The 19,562-nt window shown below is 52.1% G+C and overlaps 3 protein-coding genes across 8 annotated transcripts in view; 2 read left to right on the forward strand and 1 right to left on the reverse strand.

Moving 5' to 3' along the window:
• The window catches only part of ZSWIM5 (zinc finger SWIM-type containing 5), a 194,680-nt gene extending 190,610 nt beyond the window's left edge, over positions 1-4,070 (forward strand). For all 4 annotated transcript variants that reach the window (XM_055341809.1, XM_055341808.1, XM_055341810.1 and 1 more), the window contains 2 exons: positions 252-333; positions 1,061-4,070. In XM_055341809.1, coding sequence (XP_055197784.1) covers positions 252-333; positions 1,061-1,923 — 945 coding nt within the window. In that variant the 3' untranslated portion in view covers positions 1,924-4,070. The remainder of the gene's footprint in view (positions 1-251; positions 334-1,060) is intronic.
• A 658-nt stretch (positions 4,071-4,728) lies between these two features.
• On the reverse strand, positions 4,729-8,037 carry UROD (uroporphyrinogen decarboxylase). The gene is made up of 10 exons (XM_055341815.1): positions 7,918-8,037; positions 7,213-7,325; positions 7,026-7,105; positions 6,887-6,949; positions 6,476-6,673; positions 6,191-6,352; positions 5,686-5,823; positions 5,422-5,522; positions 5,274-5,340; positions 4,729-4,967 (listed from the first exon to the last, which is right to left on the reverse strand). The coding sequence occupies exons 1-10, from the start codon at positions 7,935-7,937 to the stop codon at positions 4,806-4,808; spliced, it is 1,104 nt and encodes a 367-aa protein (XP_055197790.1). The 5' UTR covers positions 7,938-8,037; the 3' UTR covers positions 4,729-4,805.
• A 1,292-nt stretch (positions 8,038-9,329) lies between these two features.
• Positions 9,330-19,010, forward strand: HECTD3 (HECT domain E3 ubiquitin protein ligase 3). Of its 3 annotated transcripts, none has more exons than XM_055341813.1 (21): positions 9,330-10,605; positions 10,770-10,924; positions 11,181-11,273; positions 11,353-11,488; positions 11,765-11,880; positions 11,967-12,080; positions 12,235-12,317; positions 12,748-12,913; positions 13,140-13,221; positions 13,880-14,062; positions 14,214-14,266; positions 14,448-14,512; positions 14,661-14,764; positions 15,040-15,159; positions 15,271-15,360; positions 16,569-16,775; positions 17,053-17,182; positions 17,269-17,343; positions 17,445-17,555; positions 17,704-17,775; positions 17,972-19,010. In XM_055341813.1, exons 1-21 carry the CDS (start codon positions 10,237-10,239, stop codon positions 18,037-18,039), a joined length of 2,592 nt encoding a protein of 863 aa, XP_055197788.1. In that variant the 5' UTR covers positions 9,330-10,236; the 3' UTR covers positions 18,040-19,010. The 3 variants fall into 3 exon arrangements, with proteins under 3 accessions (XP_055197788.1, XP_055197787.1, XP_055197789.1); XM_055341812.1 differs by having other exon boundaries at positions 9,332-10,605; positions 10,764-10,924; XM_055341814.1 differs by having other exon boundaries at positions 9,334-10,605; positions 10,764-10,924; positions 17,474-17,555.
• The last annotated feature ends 552 nt before the right edge of the window (positions 19,011-19,562 follow it).

Here is a 19,562-nt window from a genome sequence, read left to right on the forward strand (position 1 = left end):
TCCTTCCAAGTCAAGTCAAGCAAGGTGTGATAATAAGGACTTTATTTGTTACAGGTCATCAGAAAAGCCTTCTACCTGATTGGTGGGAGGGGTGGACAGAAATTAAACAAACCTGTCTGTACTTATCAGGAGAGAGATGGCTGCTTAAAGCACCAGTAAATACTTGTGTAAATGAATGGCAGGGGGAAGTGGGGATGAAGAAGTCCTAACAGTTATGCTTAGCTAAGTGGAAATGCCTCTTTTTTGCCCAGGTGATGAGGATGACCTTATCAACTCTTAACTGGAGGCGCCGGGAAATGGTGCGGTGGTTGGTGACATGTGCTACAGAAGTGGGTGAGTCTCCCACCTCCCTCTAACTCCCAGGGGAAAGGAGTTCCTAGGCTCTACTCATAGAACAAGACAGAGAATCCTCAGAGTTCTCATATTCCTATTACTGGTGGTCTGGGGAAGAATGGGGCTGCTGGTAGGAAAGATAGCCTTTGTTTAGCTGGCCCAGGCTCTGCCCTCACTGCTTGGACCATACCCTGATGTCAGCAGCACTTTGGCCCTCCAATCAGAGACATGTTTGAGAGATTGAATTTTCATCACCAGTATACAAGTGCACCCTTGGGAGGTGCTTGGCCCAGTGGTTTGGTCCGTCTGTCTATGCTTCTGAAAAATCCCAAACAACTTGGAGTCTCAGCACCATCTAGAACCCAAAGTCCCAAGATAAGACTCTGTACCCTGAAAGGCTCCACTTCAGCTAAACCCCCAGGTAGATCTGCAACCCCTGCCTGGGGGCAGGTAGACCACAGGCTGTGCTGCTCCATCCATGGGAGGGGCTGAGAGCACCTGCAGAAATCTTCAACCCTCTGACTTGGGGAAGGAAGGGATGGGAAGAGACCCTAAACAAGGTCTGGCCACCTGGGATGCTCTCTGGTTTGCCTCAGATCATCTCAAGGCTGCTGAGGAGGAGGGAGAACTCATCTCTGTGGGCCAAGTTCTGCCCCCAGGTGGTAATCTGGGCAGCCCTGGTTTGGGACCCAGATGGCCATGGCTGAGCTCCGGCTCTCCTTGACAGGTGTGCGGGCCCTGGTAAGCATTTTGCAGAGCTGGTACACACTCTTCACCCCCACTGAAGCTACTAGCATTGTGGCCGCCACAGCTGTATCCCACACCACCATCCTGCGCCTCAGTCTTGACTATCCCCAGCGGGAGGAGCTGGCTAGTTGTGCTCGCACACTGGCCCTGCAGTGTGCTATGAAGGATCCCCAGAGCTGTGCCCTGTCAGCCCTCACGCTCTGTGAGAAAGACCACATCGCCTTTGAGGCAGCCTACCAGATTGCCATTGATGCTGCCACTGGTGGCATGACCCATTCACAACTGTTCACCATTGCCCGCTACATGGAGCTCCGTGGCTATCCGCTACGTGCCTTCAAGTTGGCCTCACTGGCCATGAGCCATCTCAACCTGGCCTACAACCAGGATACCCATCCAGCCATCAATGATGTGCTCTGGGCCTGTGCCCTCAGCCACTCTCTGGGCAAAAATGAGCTGGCCGCCCTCATTCCCCTAGTGGTGAAGAGCGTGCACTGTGCCACAGTGCTTTCAGACATCTTGCGGCGCTGTACAGTGACTGCACCTGGCCTGGCTGGCATCCCAGGCCGCCGCAGCTCAGGAAAGCTCATGTCCACCGACAAAGCTCCACTGCGCCAGTTGCTGGATGCCACCATCAATGCCTATATCAACACTACACACTCACGCCTGACACACATAAGCCCTCGCCACTACGGAGAGTTCATTGAGTTTCTGAGCAAGGCTCGGGAGACCTTCCTGCTGCCCCAGGATGGCCACCTACAGTTTGCCCAATTCATCGACAACCTCAAACAAATCTACAAAGGCAAGAAGAAGCTGATGCTGCTGGTGCGAGAGCGCTTTGGCTGAGAAAGTAGACAGTTGACTGCCGGGGCAGCCTGGGCTCCCAGGTACCAGGTCAGGCCAAGGACACTGAAACATTTGTCCACCCTGAGAGGACTCTGAGCACTTGTGGCTAAAGCCAAAGCACCACAGGGCTAAGCATGGGAGAGTCCAACTCTAGCCAATATGCCTTCCTTGGCAAGGTTCTCATTACAACCCACTGTTCCTGAAGGAGCTGGGCCCTGCAGATCGATCAGAAATCCCACAACAGGCCACCTCACGCCCCTATATCCTGCGTGTCCTGGGCATTGGCCCCCTCTCCCTTGGTAAACACAGAACACTGTTCCGTCTCAGGGATTGCTTAACCAGAGAAACAGAAGCATTTATGGTACTGTAAATAGTATAGTATATGTGTTGCCAATTACATTGTAAAGTTGTAACTATTTATAATTCTGGTTCTAATTTGATGGGTACTTGAAGTAGTTATGGGTGGGAAGATAGTCTTGTTTTCTGAGGAGACACAACCATTTCTCAGGTTTCCCTTGCAGAATATATACAGTTTGCAGTGGAAGAGTGGGGGTGGCAGGGAGAACAATGGCCAGTTAGAAAAAATCCCAGGTCTAGTCTATGCAGAAACCCCAGCCTGCAGACACAGGGCATCTGTAGCCCAGTGGTGGGAGAGGGCCAGAGCCAGGACTGGACTTAGACTCTTGCCTCATAAAGCCACAAGGACAGTGAAGCTTTGCTCCTGCCACACACAGGAGCCTGTTGAGCTCCTGAGAAATAAGTGCGGGGGGAGGGTGATGGTCTGGGAGGCCACTGAGCTCATAATACTCATCTACTCTGGTCAGCTTTTGTTGAGAGTATCTGGTTTTATCTCTATGTATGTGTGTGTATCTGTATGACTAAGTACATGTGTCTGTGTGCATAGATGTATCTGTGCATACCTGTCTTGCACATATACTTAAGTGTGTCTGTCAGGTCTGTGTGTGAGTATGTGTCTGTGTGCTGGACTGTGGGTTTCTGTGTGAGGGTATACACATTCGTGAACACGTAAGAACACATACTCGTGTGTGTTCATGTTTGTCAATGCATGTTTAGTGGGGGGCACACATGGATGCATGTGCATAAACATGTTTGTATGCTTGTTCTCCTTTGTTCTGTCTTTATATGTGTGTATATTTTGACATGTATGTCTGTAAATTTGTTTGAGAATCTGCATGAATGTGTCGTTTTGCCAGATATCTTTCCTATTCTTCATCTCTCACCAGCTAAACATGTTCCCCATCACCTTGGCTCCCTTACTCACCATTTTCTCAGCAAGCTCTTAAGTACCAGTCTCCCTTTACCCTAAGAGTGACTCCTCCAGCTCCAGTTCTTCTTGCCCGGTACTTGCTTTCTTCCCTTGCCTTTCTACCTCAAGCTTCCTCTGCCTGCCCACTAGTCACCGTTCTGGAGGCTGGGGCTGGAATGCATTTGGTCTTTCCCTTTCTGAGTAGTTTCTACCCCTAGCAGGTAATGCCTGTCTTAGCCCTAGCTGACCTCTGGTGTATCACGTTCCTTCTACCTTCTTCGCTCCTGTGCTCAGCCTGGAATTATTATAGGAGGTAGCAGGGGCTTTCAGAAGAGTCATTTGGATGCCAGTGTCTTGGTGTTTACTGTTTCATGTTTTAGTTCCCAAGTAGGGGTGGGGTGTAATAGGGAAGGGGTGGTATAGCTAGAGTGTGAACTAAGGACTTTTGTCTGCTTTATGTTCCTTTCTTTGACAAACTATGTCAGTTTTTCTTTTCCTCAAAACTAACCAGTAAGTCATTTTGCTGTTTGTGGCTATTTAAGTCTAACTATCCAGCTGTGGGCCTCCACAACCTCTCAGCCCAACAGGCTGCTTTAAAAAAAAAAAACAACGCCACTCCCATTTCTGTATCACAATTGCCGTTTTATAGCAAGTGTGTGAACTCACAGTGCTTTTCTATGAATAAATCATGAATCACAGAAAATAATCATTTTTCTAAAATCAGAATTGTGTTCTCTCAATAAATGGGGCCCTTCTCTTTCTCTCTTGCTCTGCCCCAGCCTGGGACAGGGAATTGATTGGGCCTATAGAGCAATGGGTCCCTAATGGTCTAAGGAGATGTGGAATAACAAATGAAGAATTTCCTGCCACACCACACCCCTCTCCAGAGCTCACAGGCACCTCAGACCTTGTCCCAGGAAGTAGGTACCACTATGTTGGGCAGAAATACCAAGGTCCTAAGAAAATTAGAGGGTATGCTCAGAAAAGAATGCAGAGCAACGCTGTGTGCCATAGGGCTTTTTTGGCCTCAGAGGCCTTCTCACCTCAAAAATGCAAGTCTAAATAAGTCTTTAATCCTAAGCATCCTAGCTTGGAGTCTTTATGTCTTCCCCCCATCTTTTGGTATCAAAGCTGAAGGCCTCTCACCTTCTCCCAGCTCACCTAGATTCTATTTTCCTGAACAGGCCTCTCTAAAATATCCTGGCAATTTCTATGCCACTCTGATCTATACTCCCCACCATCCCCAGACACAAATCCCTATCAGTTTGGCCTTGTATACTGTGGAGACCCCATTTCTCTGCAAATGTAATAGCTTTAGCTGCTAGGAAGTTTTACCTAACCCCACGTAGCCCTCAGGCTCCGAGAGCTGAGAGCAGGATGGTGGTGAGGTCCTGACATTAAGTCCTACAATATATACTCATTGATACCTGAGCTCCTATGACTTGGAGAAGATGCAGAAAGGGGCCCCATGGAAGCAGCAGAGGCTAAGAAGGAACTGAGGGTAAGGGCAAAGATCTTCCACACATGAAACCATATGCTAAACTCCAACTCTAGAATTTTTATTCTTCTAGAAACATCATCTTTGTTAGTGGTAGTTGAGGGTGAATGTGTACGCTCAGTTCTGTCGAAGCAGACGTGAGTATTTATGCACGGCATCCACAAAGGCCCCCACGTGTTCTGGGTCCATATCAGGGTAGAGTCCATGGCCCAGGTTGGCAATATAACGATGTGGCCCAAAGTCGTCCAGCATCTTCTGCACCAGCCGTCCGATCTCCTCCTGGAGGACCAACAAGGCACTCACTACAGGGGGCCAGCAAGCCCCTGTACTCCCTATACATAATCATGACACACACTCATAGGCATGCTCCTACTCAGTGTTACTCATTCAGTCATTAATTCAGAACAGTTTACTTGATGCTTAGTACAGGCCAGACAACTATAAAGAGAAACTTTTGCTTTCCTCGAGCTCACATGGTGTATGTATAGAGAAACAAATATACAATAAAGACACAATAATACGACCATATCCACAACCATCACAACCATGGGAGTACACAAACTCACACATCAGGACCCTGGTTACCTCAGATGCATACAGAGCACAGGGGTCCAGGTTGCCCTGTAAGGTCACCATCTTCCCCACACGCTCCCTGAAAGCAGAGTCAGTGCCAAGTTCTGGTGACTGCACATAGGGCAACTGTACCCACTCCACCACACCCTCTATCACTCACCGGGCTTTCTCTGGGGCCACTGTCCAGTCAAGCCCAACCACCTCATAGCCAGCTTGGGCCAGCTCCTCCAGGGCAAAATGTCCATCTTTAGCAAAGATGATCTGAAGGAAAGGACAGAGTTCTGAAGCTACAAAGAGCCTTGCTATGCCCACTAACTTATCTTGGCTGCACCTCTGCTGCCCTCTAGTGGTCACTTCAGCCCATGCAGGACATACCCTGAAAGTTCCACAGGCCCACCTTCATTTCTTCACCCTCCATCCTTACCATAGGCACTGGTGCCAGGCCTGCCTCCTGCAGCCTGGCCTTCACTCGCTTGGCCACATCACGGACATAGGGCAGGGCAAACTTATTGAAGAGCTGTGGGCCAAGGTGCCCTGCATGGGACTCAAAGAGCTGCAACGCCTACAGTTGGGGAATAATAAAGAGAAATACATAACATACAAACACGAAGTATCTCAAGCCCCACACACACAAAGTGTCTCAATTTTCCCCTAGTGATTTTGGATCCTCATACTGCCTAAGCCTATAAATCCAATTCCATTCAAAAAGTTTTGCCATCACCAGATCCCAGTGCTAGCTTTGGTCTTTGAACACAGATAGCATTGCCAATGTCAATGACAAGGTGGACCTAGCTGTTTCAGTCAGATCGTTGCAAGCCAAGCTTCTTTCCTGCCTGGCATTATTAACACACCTACCCTCTCAAGTGTAGGGAACTCTGTTACTTCTCATCCTTCTAGAGTCCAGCCTATTTCTCTCCCTCAGGACCCACCTGGGCACCAGCAGCCACTTGTCCCACCAGATATGGGACCAGAGCATCAGTGAGGATTCGAAGCAGCTGGTGACTAGCCTGTGGTTTCTGGTAAAGCCAACGCTTGGCCTGAGCCATGGTGCTTGAGCTACCACCCTCAATCATGTATGTCATCAGAGTCCACTGCAAAAGAATACAAAGAGAATATCACAGGTGTAGAAGCCAGGCTGATACTTCCTTCCCTTGTCTACACCAGACCTGCCAGTGTTTTCCCCATGCCCAAGTCCCTGCCCTGTTCCACATTACCGGGGCACCAGCAAAGCCAATCAGTGGCACACGCCCAGCCAGCCGTTGTCGGGTGAGGGTGATGGCCTGGAACACATAGCCTAGTTCAGAGGCCACTGCTGCTGGATCCCGGAGGCGTTCTAAGTCCCGTTCTTCTCTTAATGGCTCTGGGAAGCTGGGCCCTTTGCCAGGCACCATAGTCACCTCCATACCTAGTGCCTGGAGGGAAAGAAAATATCTGGATTCCCAACCTGTAACTCTAGGAGGAAAGGCTCTGTTCAGCCCATGCCAAGAAGGAAAAAAAGGAGAATGAAATTTGGCCACACTCCATCTTTCAGCCCAAGGTCTTCCCTCTGTCCAGTGAGGATTAAGTGCTTATTTTGAGCCTTGACTATCTTTACCCTTTCTTACCCATCAGGTTTGAGCAGGTACCTGGGGTACAACAAGGATGTCGGAGAAGATGATGGCAGCATCCAGAGGGAAGCGACGAAGTGGCTGTAGGGAATAGAAGACAGGTTACTAGGAGGCAAGCTGAGGGCATATATCCCTCCCTTTTCTGTGGAGGCCTCACCTGCAAAGTCAATTCACAGCAGGCCTCTGGGGAGCGACAGGTGCTGAAAAAGTCCTGGGTAGCCCGAGTTTCCTTAAACTCTGCAAATGGAAGAGGAAATGCAGGGCTCGACCCTGAGGAACCTCTGGATCCCTCCCCTTCCCCTCAAAAACTTTTCACCCTCCAGAGTTTCACTTAGACTCCAGACCTGGTAAGTAGCGGCCTGCCTGCCGCATGCACCAAACTGGAGTGTAGTCTGTGTCTTCTCCCCAGGCTGCTCGCAGGAACGTGTCATTCTTCAGCTCTGGAAAACCCTGGGATCTGGAGATCAGGATGGGGGGAGGTGGTAGGTGTCAGTAAGCTAGGCCAGGGGTTGGGGAAGGCCCAGGTTCTTAAAGCGGATTCACTGCACCACACTATCTGCCTTCTCCAGGCCAGCTCCTAAGTGGGACTCCCCACCCATTCCGCCGCCTCCTTGCCTATCAGATAGTGCACAAGACTAGAAGGGCCCGCGCTGGGGCCTCTATCTCCCACACAGTCCCAACTTCCCCAAGCTCAAAGAGACTGGGGGAAGGGCAGAATGAAAGTCCAGTAAGGACTGATCGGGGTCTTTGGACCAGAAATGTCAGGAACGGGGGGTATCAATGGGCTAGCTCGGAAGCTGGTAGGTCCCCAAGCTGGGGTCAGTGAATGAGGAATCAGAATAGACGGTCCCAAAATACGGATCCTAACTGAGGATTAGAAAGGCCTAGCGACAAACCCTCAGTAAAAGTCTCGGGAATCCATGGGTGGAGGACTCGGGATTCCAGAGACTGGAGTCAGATTGGGAGCTCTCCAGGCTGGGAAAGGGGTATAGGGACATATTCCTGAGTTGGAAGACTGGTCATCCAGCGTGGTGGTGCAGAGAACTCACCCCAACCCGTTCGTCTCCATGATAAGCCTTCGGTAACTGCGACCGCAGTCCTCGCTGTAACCTCAACTGGAGCAGAGTCGGAGATTAGGCTCCACCCCTTCCTGCAATGAGCCAAGGCCGCCGCCATGTTGAAAGTCACATGATCAGATTCCGGCGAACGCTCCTGGGCTGCCCCAGCTGCTGCCCGGAGGACCCGCACTACCTCCCTGCACCGTAAAGACCGCTGTAGCGTCGCAGCAACACCCCCACCCCCGGCCAAGAACTCCGCTGTAACTACGCCTTTCGGTCTCATCAGGACCTTCCTCTCCTTTGATGGCTTGGAAATCCCGAAGTTTCGGCCTAACAATCACTTTTACTCCCATGCCTCATGATTCTAATAGCCTTATGCCTAGCAACCAGACACACAGTGGATTAAGGAACCAAGCTGCACAGGGAAATGAAACATCAAATACTTATATTACTGGGGCACCTGGGTGGCTCAGTTAAGTGTGGGACTTGTGATTTCTGCTCAGGTCATGATCTAACGGGTGGTGTAATCCCCCCCTCCCCTCAGTGGGGCTCCACACTCCTCCTGAAGTCTGCTCTGCCCTCCCCCCACTCATGTGTCCGAAATCCAGGCAACTCTCTCTTTAGAATAAATAAATCTTTAAAAATGTATATTTATATTACCTACTAAGGCTAGCACTATAGTTGGTGCAGAAGTTACAATGATGACCAAGACAGCCCTTTCCTTTAAGGAGCTACAGACTAGTGGATCAGCAATCATAAAAGTAAACGTTTTAAGAGTAAAAAGCTAGACAGCTAGCAAGGGCTCCTCCCTTAACTGGAGGGAAAGCGGTGGAGGTGTTCCAAGCAGAGGGAATAGCACGTGCAAAGAGAAGATGCAAAAGAACAAATGGCTATTATGGAAACCAGAAAAATCAACCTAGTGGAATTAAAGAGGCTCTAGATGTCTTCAGGGTCCAGGTCCTGGGGGCCCTCGTTAGAGTAATGTGTCCACTTTATTCCGTAGTAGCATGGTAGCATACAAATAGCTCAGAGAGAAGAGAAGAGGGGCACTATGTTCCCAACTTACTAGGAAGAAAAGAAAAAGGGGGAAACTGTCAAAATGATATGAAATCATATATTATTTTTCTTGGTAACTTTGATTATTTGAAAACTATATCAAAACAAAGTTTCCATCCAAGTGTCCATCAACAGATGAATGGGGTATAGAAAAAAGGGATTATTAGTCAACCCATAAAAAGGAATTAAGTTCAATTCTTGCTATCATATTGTTGTGATACTATTGTAAGTGAAATAAGACAGACCCTAAAAGACAAATATTATATGGGTCCATTTATGAAATATCTAGAGTAGGCTAATTCATAGAGGCAGAAAGTAGACTGGAGTTTACCATGGCAGCCATTTTTTTATTTATTGCATTTCTTTATTGCTTAAAGAGAAAGCCTTTCTTTTTGGAGTGATGAAAAAGTCTTGGAAATAGGTAATTGTACTCTTAAAATGGTTAACATGGCAAAAATCTTGTTACATTTATTTTATCACAATTTTAAAAAACTAATATATCAAAAACCATTGAATTGTACACTTCAAATGAGTGACTTATATGGAGTATGAATTATATCCCAATAAAACATTTTTAAAACTGTTTGCAGGGGAGACAAAGTTTCCTTTTCCCCCATGATTATACTTCATCAACAGCTCCTGTCCATGTTTTTGCCTCCATCCTATCTAGCCACCTTGAACCTATCTTCCCACATCAGACCTTTCCTGTCATCTGGTTCAGAATTACTGAGAGAAATTGGAACATGATCACCAGTGCCCTAGAATTAGGAGCAGCCACCGGGATGAAGCCCGAACCACTCAAGACTCCCCGAGGAGGGGATTATTCTCCCAAACATTTTAGCAGCACTATCCCTAGGATGAGGAGGAGCCTGAGAGGATGTCTAGCACTCGCGGTGGGAAGGCAAAAAAACAAGAGGGCAGAGAGCCAGAAAAATGGCTGTTGCAATGATCCAGGCTAGATAGGATGGTGGTTCGATGAGGGCAAAAAATGGCAGCAGCAATGAGGATAGACAGGGAGAGACCGATCAGCCAGAGACTACTGGACTTGTGTTTGGTTGGCTGAGTACGAGGCACATCGGTTTGTGACACATTAACGTATCCGAGTACACAGGGTAATACGGCGAGCACGCGGGGTGCCTTTAGTCCAGGACTTACGGCGCGGGCGGGGCAGGCGGTGGGAAGCTCGGTCGGCCTCGGCGGCGGCGGCTCCCGGAGCCGGACGGCCGCCGCGGGGCTCTGCTCTGCGGCTTCGCCATGGCTGGTCCCGGCCCGGGCGCGGCTCTCGAGTGCCCGCGGCAGCTGCTGGGCCGCGTGCGCTTCCTGGCAGAGGCGGCGCAGAGCCTCCGCGCCGGACGGCCGCTGCCGGCGGCGCTCGCCTTCGTGCCACGCGAGGTGCTCTACAAGCTCTACAAGGACCCGGCGGGGCCGTCGCGCGTGCTGCTGCCGGTGTGGGAGGCGGAGGGCCCGGGGCTGCGTGTGGGAGCCTCGGGCCCGGCCCCCGGAACCGGCTCCGGGCCGCTCCGCGCCGCCCGCGACAGCATTGAGCTCCGGCGCGGCGCCTGCGTGCGTACTACCGGCGAGGAGCTGTGCAACGGCCACGGGCTGTGGGTGAAGCTGACCAAGGTACTGCCCGCGCCGGGGGCGCCCTACACGGCTCCCCTCCCATCCCCCGCACGGCGCTCGCGCGGTTCCGCGTCCTTTGCCTGGGGCTGGGCAGGGCAGGGCGGGCCGGCCGCTGGGCAGGGCCCCGACGGCTGTCCCCAGCGGGCGCGTCTCGGCAGGAGCAGCTGGCGGAACACCTGGGCGACTGCGGGCTGAACGAGGGCTGGCTGCTGGTGTGCCGCCCGGCGGAGGGCGGGGCCCGCCTCGTACCCATCGACACCCCAGACCACCTCCAGCGGCAGCAGCAGCTCTTCGGCGTGGACTACCGACCGGTGCTCAGGTCCTGCACTGGAAAGGCCGAGGCTGGCTGCTCGGCGGCACGGCCCGGAAGGGTCGGAAACTAGCCTGGCACTGGCTGGGAGCTGGGATGAGGAGCGAGGGCAGGGTTGGGAGAGGAAGGGGCGGGACCTGAATGGGCCTGGGGTGGAGCTTCTGGAGGCACGGTTCGGGGAGAGTCAACGCTGGGGACAGCTCTCCGGGGGTGTCCTGTTGCCCTCCGAGGCCTCCTGGTCCCATCCCCTACTCTGTGCCGGCAGATGGGAACAGGTGGTGGACCTGACATACTCTCACCGCCTTGGATCAAGGCCCCGGCCAGCCGAGGCGTACACGGAAGCTGTACAAAGATTACTGTGAGTGAGCTGGAGTGGGATAGGGAGGAAGAACCTCCGGGTCCGGGCCTGACCTAATTAGGGACTTGGGGTTGCTTAGCTATGTGCCCCCGACGTGGACCTACGAGTGCGACGAGGACCTGATCCACTTCTTGTACGACCACCTGGGCAAGGAGGATGAGAACCTGGGTAGCGTGAAGCAGTATGTGGAGAGCATAGACGTTTCCTCCTACACGGTGGGTTCTGGGACTCCTCCCACCCCAAGCAAGATGTCGCTTCTTGCTAGATCCAGAACCCTCACCTTTAGGCCAGGGCCAAAACCCCACATGCCAGACTCAGTCGAGCACCCCATTCTGGAAGTCCTATAGGAATCCCTAGAAACTTCCACTCGTACCAGCTGCACTTTCAACCCAGCTCCATGTGTTTTCTCTCTTTTGCTCCCTGGCCCAAAGCACACTCTACAGTGCAGGGAGTGGGATAAACACTGACTCCACCTCTCTTACCCTCCCTAGGAGGAGTTCAACGTGTCGTGCCTGACAGACAGCAACGCAGACACCTACTGGGAAAGTGATGGGTCCCAGTGCCAGCACTGGGTACGGCTTACCATGAAAAAGGGCACCATTGTCAAGTGAGTGGGCTCTGAGGTAGGACGGAGTGGGCAGGCCTCATGCCTGTAAGTGTACAGAGGCCCATGTGCATACTCTGACCACCCAGGAAGCTGCTACTCACAGTGGATACCACAGATGACAACTTTATGCCTAAGCGGGTGGTGATCTATGGGGGCGAAGGGGACAACCTGAAGAAGCTGAGTGACGTGAGCATTGATGAGTGAGTGAGCAAGCTGGTCTGGGAGGGGAGATGGGGCATGATCCTAGCAATGGGGCCTGGCCCCACTTGGAAGCCCCACTTGGAAGGTCAGATGAGAGCCTAGCAATGCATGAAGGCAAAGGGTACTCAAGGTGCCTCACATCCATCTTCTCAGGACCCTGATCGGAGATGTTTGTGTCCTGGAGGACATGACCATTCACCTCCCAGTCATCGAGATCCGCATTGTCGAGTGCCGAGGTAGGGCTTCGGGCTATAAGGAGGGAATGGAGCCTCAGTGTATAGACTTTGGCTAGCTGGCAGTGAGTGTGGAGAAGAAATGGGCTTGGAGTTGGGATGAAGGTGACAGCTGAACTAACTCCAGGAGTTGAAGCTTTAGGCCTGAGCCAAGTGGGAGGCGCCAGGTATAGGCCTGCCTTAAAGCCATAGAGGTGGTTGGGCTCATCTAGAAAAGGAACTGAGTTGGGATCCTCAGGCCTTCCAATATGATAGCGATGGATGGAGGAACCAGCAAAGAATATGATAATCAGAGTAAGATGAGTAGAAGGGGATCTCAAAGGCCCCAAGTTTCTAGGGGCTAAAGTCTGAGCATTAAGGAGCCATTCTCAGGTCTGAGGGTCAAGGAGGCAGCAGGTGTCCTAAGTAACTTCATCCTGACTCCCTCCCCCAGATGATGGGATTGACGTGCGTCTTCGAGGGATCAAGATCAAGTCATCCAGACAGCGGGAACTAGGGTTAAATGCAGATCTGTTCCAGCCGACCAGTCTGGTGCGATATCCCCGTCTGGAAGGCACTGACCCTGAAGTGCTGTACCGCAGAGCTGTTCTCCTGCAGAGGTGGCTGTGGTCCTGGGCCTGCCAGGCCCTTCTTTTCCCCCAATCCTGAATCTTATTTGTTGGTATGAAGGAGGTCTCCAAGGCCCTATACTGTGAGCTGTTCCACTTTAAGGGTCAGAGCATCCCCAGGGCCCTGCCTCCTCCTGTCCTTGTGTGTTGGGGAGTGAAGGGATCTTAAATCCATACCACCCTCTTTAGTTGCATTATCTTTACCCATTCATCCCAGATTCATAAAGATCCTAGACAGTGTCCTGCACCACCTGGTACCTGCCTGGGACCACACACTGGGCACCTTCAGTGCGATTAAGGTAAGCCTAGCCCACCTGGTATTGGTGTCAGCAGTGGGCTCCTCCTTTCTGCTCATGCAAGTGTTCTCTCTTCTACAAAGTTCTTAAAATCTACCTTAGGCCTGGGCCTTTGTTGGGCTCTAGGAATGTAGGAAGAAAGCTGGACACAAATAGCTAAAGCTTAGTGTTGGGATGCCATTCTCCCAGCCAGTATGTGAAATACAAAGAGCTGGGAGGTGAGAAGTAACAACATAGACAGGGGAGGTTGCATGAAAGCTGCATACTGGAAGTTGTGAGCCACTAGAGGTGACTTGAGAGAAGCACACAGGTAGATGTGAGTATGACTTGGGGATGAGGCTGGGAGTGGTAGGCAAATAATAGGCCCTGATAGCAGAGGGCACTATGGGCCAGGCTGTGAAGGAGGAACTATGTTCTAGGTCAGAGGAGCCATTGGAAGGCTTTTAAGTAGGTAATGACAGTATGATTTTTTTGTTTTAGAAAGCTCCCCCTGGTGGCTGGACTAAGGGAGGGATGGAAACAAGGAAGGGGGAGGGTGGTAGGGGGATGGAGTAAGATGGACTGGAATCATGGAATTGGGTCCAGGCATAGAGGAAGTTTCCAGAGTCTGGACAGACACTAACTGCCTGCCAGTCTTTCTCTGGCCACCTTTCCTCACCAGCAAGTGAAGCAGTTCCTGCTGCTGTCACGCCAAAGGCCAGGCCTGGTGGCCCAGTGCCTACGTGACTCAGAAAGCAGCAAGCCCAGTTTCATGCCACGCCTGTACATCAACCGGCGCCTCGCTATGGAGCATCGTGCGTGCCCCTTAAGGGACCCTGCCTGCAAGAATGCAGTCTTCACCCAGGTCTGGACCACCTGGGGTCAGACTAAGGGAGGGTCACTAAAGGGTCTAGGGGCTGGGCCATGAGGAACCTAAGTAAGGTCTTTGGGCCAGAGTGAAGCAAGATCTTGACACAGACTTTCCTACAACTCCCTTCCCTTTGCCCTGCCCCCAGGTTTATGAAGGCCTCAAGCCCTCTGACAAGTATGAAAAGCCCTTGGACTATAGGTATGACATGCGGGTGAGGGACTTGAACTGGGCCCGCATAAACTATATATATGCCTGCACACCGCGTCTGTAACCCCTCCCCATTACCCCTCTCTAGCCCCTACTCCTGGCTGGTGTCTGAGCTGGAGAAATGTCCTAAACCCTGACCCAGCCTGGTGACAAAGACCCACACTTCTTACAGGTGGCCAATGCGCTATGACCAGTGGTGGGAGTGTAAATTCATTGCAGAAGGCATCATTGACCAAGGTAAAGCCCTGAGGAAGGATAACGAGGGTCCTGCCCTATTTAGAGTGATAGAGGCTTCCTGGGTCACAGCTAACCAAGGTGGAGGACCGTTTTAAGGGTTCTGGGGCTCTTGAACACCCCAGCTGAGAGCATCTATCTGTCATTTCAGGGGGTGGTTTTCGGGATAGCCTGGCAGACATGTCAGAAGAGCTGTGCCCTAGCTCAGCGGACACCCCTGTGCCTCTGCCCTTCTTTGTGCGCACAGCTAACCAGGTAACCTTCCTATCCCTACTTCTCAAGTGGTTTCTGTTTTCGTCTCTGCAAACCTCTCAGGTGCTGAACTAGGCGGGGGGAGGGGAGGCAGAGGAGGGACCAAGTTGCCTGGGGCAGCCTTTGGGCAGACAAGGAAAGAGGAGCCATTGTACAGATTGGACAGAGGGATCATTCAGGGCATCCAGTGGAAGGTGTGCAGGCAAGCCTTTGGAGCGTGTGGGGCAACAAAGTAGGGTCCATTCCACGCCATGCTGTCAGCTCTGTCTTGGGGGCAGGGCAATGGCACTGGTGAGGCCCGGGACATGTATGTGCCCAACCCCTCCTGCCGAGACTTTGCCAAATATGAGTGGATTGGACAGCTGATGGGAGCTGCCCTTCGGGGTAAGGAATTCCTGGTGAGTAGTCTAATCTGCACCTCCCTCCCACCAGCCTGGCCCCTGGAAAGAAAAAGGGCCAGCTAAACCTGGGCAGCCCCAGATGAGAATACAGTAGTATTTGTCCCATAGGTGCTGGCTCTGCCTGGTTTCGTGTGGAAGCAGCTCTCTGGTGAGGAGGTGAGCTGGAGCAAAGACTTCCCGGCCGTGGACTCTGTGCTGGTAAGTAGGGCTGTTTCCTCTGCACAGTCCCTGAAGGTTGCTGCTCCCCAAGGGTATCCTGAACCTTCTCTAACCTCACACATGCTCCTTGGCCAATTCCTTCTATTCCCACGGCTTCAACTACTATCTTTATTCCCCAAATCCTTACCTCCAACTCCAGCCTCTTTCCTAAGCCTGGACCCATATATGCATCTGCCCGCTGGACATCTGCCCCAAGATGAGCCTCAGGCTCAGCACACTCTTTATCACCCACCTATTCTACTGCCCTCAGGGCTCCTGTCTCAGAATGGCACCACTATCCACCTGCCCCATGCCAAGGCCCTCAGTGTCATCCTCCAGTCCTCCTCCATCCTCACCTCCTACTCCCTGTCACATCTCCCTCTGGAATCTGTCCATTTCTTCCATCTGACTACTGTCCTCCTGGTGCAGGCCACCTTCCTTTCTGAGACAACCACTGACTGCAAAGCTAGTGTTCCTATCTCCATTCTTACCATTCTTACTCATCTGATCGCCAGCAGCCAGAGCACTTCATTCCCTTCCCCACCTTGTTTAAACCCTTTAGTGGCTCTGCCCTGGACTTAGGGTAAAATGCAGAACCTGGTAAGCCTTATATGACCTCTGTATCTCTGGTCACTGGGTTCACATTCAGGCTCCAGCCAAACAGATTCCAGGCTTTTTGCTCTTTTTACCTTTTTTCTCTCTCTTTTTTTTTTTTTAAGATTTTTTAATTTATTTATTCATGAGAGACACAATGAGAGAGAGAGAGAGGCAGAGACACAGGCAGAAGGAGAAGCAGGCTCCATGCAGGGAGCCCGACATGGGACTCAATCCCAGGTCTCCAGTCGATCCCAGGTCTCCAGGATCACACCCTGAGCTGAAGGTGGCGCTAAACCGCTAAGCCACCCGGGCTGCCCTCTTTTTACCTTTTTTCAAGGTGTTCTATCTCTCGGTGTGGCCCAGCAAACTCCCAGCTGTCATTTAGGTCTCAGCTTAGATGCCGTTTCTTCCAGGACACCTTCCCTGGCAGCCTAGGCTGGCAAAGTGTTGTCTTGATGCTTTCGTAGCCCTCGGACACCCTCTCTGCCTTCATTGCCTGCATGGAGACTGCCTTGTTTAGCTGCCTCTCCTTCCCTGTGAACATCTTGAGAGATAACAAGGACTGTCTCCACAATGAAACGCTGACCTCCTTGCCTCTCTCCAACCCCCAGGTGAAGCTCTTGGAAGTGATGGAAGGAATGGACAAGGAGACATTTGAGTTCAAATTTGGGAAGGAGCTGACATTCACCACCGTACTAAGTGACCAGCAAGTAGTAGAGTTGATCCCTGGGGGTGCAGGCATCGTGGTGGGATATGAGGACCGTTCTCGTTTCATCCAACTGGTGCAGAAGACACGGCTAGAAGAGAGCAAGGAGCAGGTACTACTCAAAGGCCAGGAGGACAGAGAGCCTTGCACAGTTGCTAGTAGGCAGAGCCCAGCCTGATAAGCTACCAGTAGCCAATCCCAAGAACTCTGGTCCCACCATTCCTCTGCCTTACGTTCCTGCCTATCTGTGGGGTCAGAGATTGGCCCCCAGTGCTGAGCACAGATCGTGTCCCACATTATCTCTACGAGCGGAGGCCAAGTACCCCCGCCACACACTGACTTGGGAGTTGTACCCTCTTCCCTATCCAGGCCTTCTCCCCTCTCCCCAGGTGGCAGCCATGCAGGCAGGTCTGCTAAAGGTGGTGCCACAGGCTGTGCTGGACTTGCTGACCTGGCAGGAATTGGAGAAGAAAGTGTGTGGAGACCCAGAGGTCACTGTGGATGCTCTGCGCAAGCTCAGTGAGTGTGGGGCAGAGTAGCACAGGGATGGGGGCTTGAGGACTAGTAGGTTGGGACCTGAGAACAAATTCTGACCTTCTCGCCAGCCCGGTTTGAGGACTTCGAGCCATCTGACACTCGGGTGCAGTACTTCTGGGAAGCACTGAATAACTTCACCAACGGTCAGTGGAAGAGGAGAGAGTGATGCCTGGGTTCATATCCATTTGTGGGGTACAGAGGCAGGGTAGAAATTGTACAAATCCCCCCCCCCCATCACCATTAGTGTGGCCACAGATTTCCTTCTCCATCCAGAGGATCGGAGCCGCTTCCTGCGCTTCGTCACTGGCCGCAGCCGTCTGCCTGCACGGATCTACATCTATCCCGACAAACTGGGGTGAGTATGGAGGGAATGGGGTACGGGTTGGTTGCCAAAAGGACTGACTGGCCTTTGCCTTCACCCACACGCTTACTCGTCAGACCCTACAAACCCTACCCTGCATCCCTACAATTCTTCCTAATCTGTGGCCCCCCCACACCCCCAGCTACGAAACCACAGATGCGCTGCCTGAGTCTTCCACTTGTTCCAGCACACTCTTCCTACCACACTATGCCAGGTGGGTTTCCTAGGCTCGAGCCTAGAGAGTGAGGAGTGGGGGAAGGAGTGGCCTCCCAGAATGGAGGAGGACTTCCAGTCCTGAAGTGCACAAACTGGAGCCCCATCACCCATCGCCCCGCGAGCCCTGGAGCCCTGGCCTCGTAGTGATGGAAGACCTTCGCACCTGGCGCTGACCCAGTCCCTGTCTCCCTCAGTGCCAAGCTGTGCGAGGAGAAGCTCCGCTATGCGGCATACAACTGTGTGGCCATCGACACCGACATGAGCCCTTGGGAAGAGTGATGCGGCGCCAGGGGGCAGCCTCGGCCTGCGGGACTGTGCCTGCACGGGTCCCACTAGGTGGCGCTCAGGGTGAAGACTCATTACCTGGACCAGCTGGGGTGTGTGCTCCTGACCTGAGCGGACCCACTCAGGAAGACGGCACGCCCCTGCGTCTGGTTGGAGTGGGGGCCGTTGGTTGACCCTGATGACCCAGCCCCACAGACCCACAAGAGCCCTGTGCGTGCTCGGGCTTGCTTTCTAAGTTATTTAGCCTCTGTGAGAGGGAATCTTCCATAAGCCCAGCACAAGCTGCCAGGACTGAGCTACTTGAAGGGGGCCTTCTAGCTCCCCATCCCATGGATTTTACTTAAGGGTTTTTTTTGGCTCCTCCTCCTTTCTCCTTGTTTTTCTTGGCTTCAGCCTGGACTCAAAGCTAAAACCTCTGTAGGGTGGTGGAGGCTCCTCCCCAAACAAGGCATCAGGGATAGAGCATAATGGCCATCCTCTTTGGTCACCTGCCCCAAGAAAGAAGCAGCGCTGAGCACCTTCTCCCTCACATACTTATTTTCTCCTCCCCTCCCCCCATACCCAAAGTGTGAGCTCTGTTCTTCTTCCAACTCAGTCTTAACTGATAAAGTGCCACCATCTTCCCTGGCTCAGAACCTACAGAACCTACATCTACTCAACATTAAATCTTTAATAACACCACCATCACACCATATTCAACCCTTAGCATCACCTCCAGGCTGATTCCCCATCTGCCATGTCATCCCCAAGATGGTGCAAGGTTAAGGCCAGTTAACATCCTTTCTGAAATCTTCAGTGGTTCTCTTTCAGCAAACTGAAAGCCTAGACTTTAAACCTGCTTCTAACTCTTAGGCAGGTCCTTGCCCCAGTCCTCCCTCCCGTAAGGGCCTCTGTGACACTCCATCAAAGTTCTTGCACATGGGAAAGTGTAATAAATGGATGCATTCATTCCTTCAGACTGCTTATTGGGCTACTGAGGGATGGCAGAGAAGGTTCTTCTAGGACTTCAGAGCCCTTGGCTGGAAGCCAAGGAGATTGTGTGTCGTGGGAGTGGTGGGTCTTCACAGTGACAAACATTAAATCTGAAGTCAAGCAGGGAACTAAAGATGCTGGAGGGGAGTGGTGCTCGGAGCCTGGCCTGGCACCTTCTGGGATGGGTGTGGTGATTTGGAGGATGGGAGCCCACCTTCAGGAACCAGGTGGGCAGAAGAACTTGACATCGTAAAAGACAAATCCTTGAGATGGTTGATAAACCACCTAGGTCAAACTTGACAACCAAGGCAGCAGCATAGCTACCCATCCACCCGACTCTGCCCCCAGTTCTCACACAGCTAAGAAGCTGTCTTTAAGAACAAGTACCCAGTGAGAGATCTATGCATATAGACCATCCTCCCTCCCCCAGTGGAAGGAGTCAACGTCAAGCACAGTCTCCAACGAAGTGGCCTGTCTCCCATCGCTTCTCCCTACTGCCCTTTAGGGTGAATCCTGACTCTACTCTGG

The sequence above is a fragment of the Nyctereutes procyonoides genome, unplaced genomic scaffold (genome assembly GCF_905146905.1).
Source record: "Nyctereutes procyonoides isolate TBG_1078 unplaced genomic scaffold, NYPRO_anot_genome, whole genome shotgun sequence".
NCBI classification, from domain to species: domain Eukaryota; kingdom Metazoa; phylum Chordata; class Mammalia; order Carnivora; family Canidae; genus Nyctereutes; species Nyctereutes procyonoides.

Bases quoted from the DNA above. Each gene is read 5' to 3' on its own strand.
- UROD (XM_055341815.1), bottom strand. From the start codon at position 7,937: ATGGAGACGAACGGGTTGGG. The intron at 5,523-5,685 runs GTAAGGATGGAG...CCTTTCCTTCAG, and splicing joins GCCTGGCACCAGTGCCTATG to ATCATCTTTGCTAAAGATGG. The intron at 5,341-5,421 runs GTGAGTGATAGA...CTCTGCTTTCAG, and splicing joins GTGGCCCCAGAGAAAGCCCG to GGAGCGTGTGGGGAAGATGG.
- HECTD3 (XM_055341812.1), top strand. From the start codon at position 10,237: ATGGCTGGTCCCGGCCCGGGCGCGGCTCTCGAGTGCCCGCGGCAGCTG. The intron at 10,606-10,763 runs GTACTGCCCGCG...GCGTCTCGGCAG, and splicing joins TGTGGGTGAAGCTGACCAAG to GAGCAGCTGGCGGAACACCT. The intron at 17,556-17,703 runs GTGAGTATGGAG...CCACACCCCCAG, and splicing joins ATCTATCCCGACAAACTGGG to CTACGAAACCACAGATGCGC.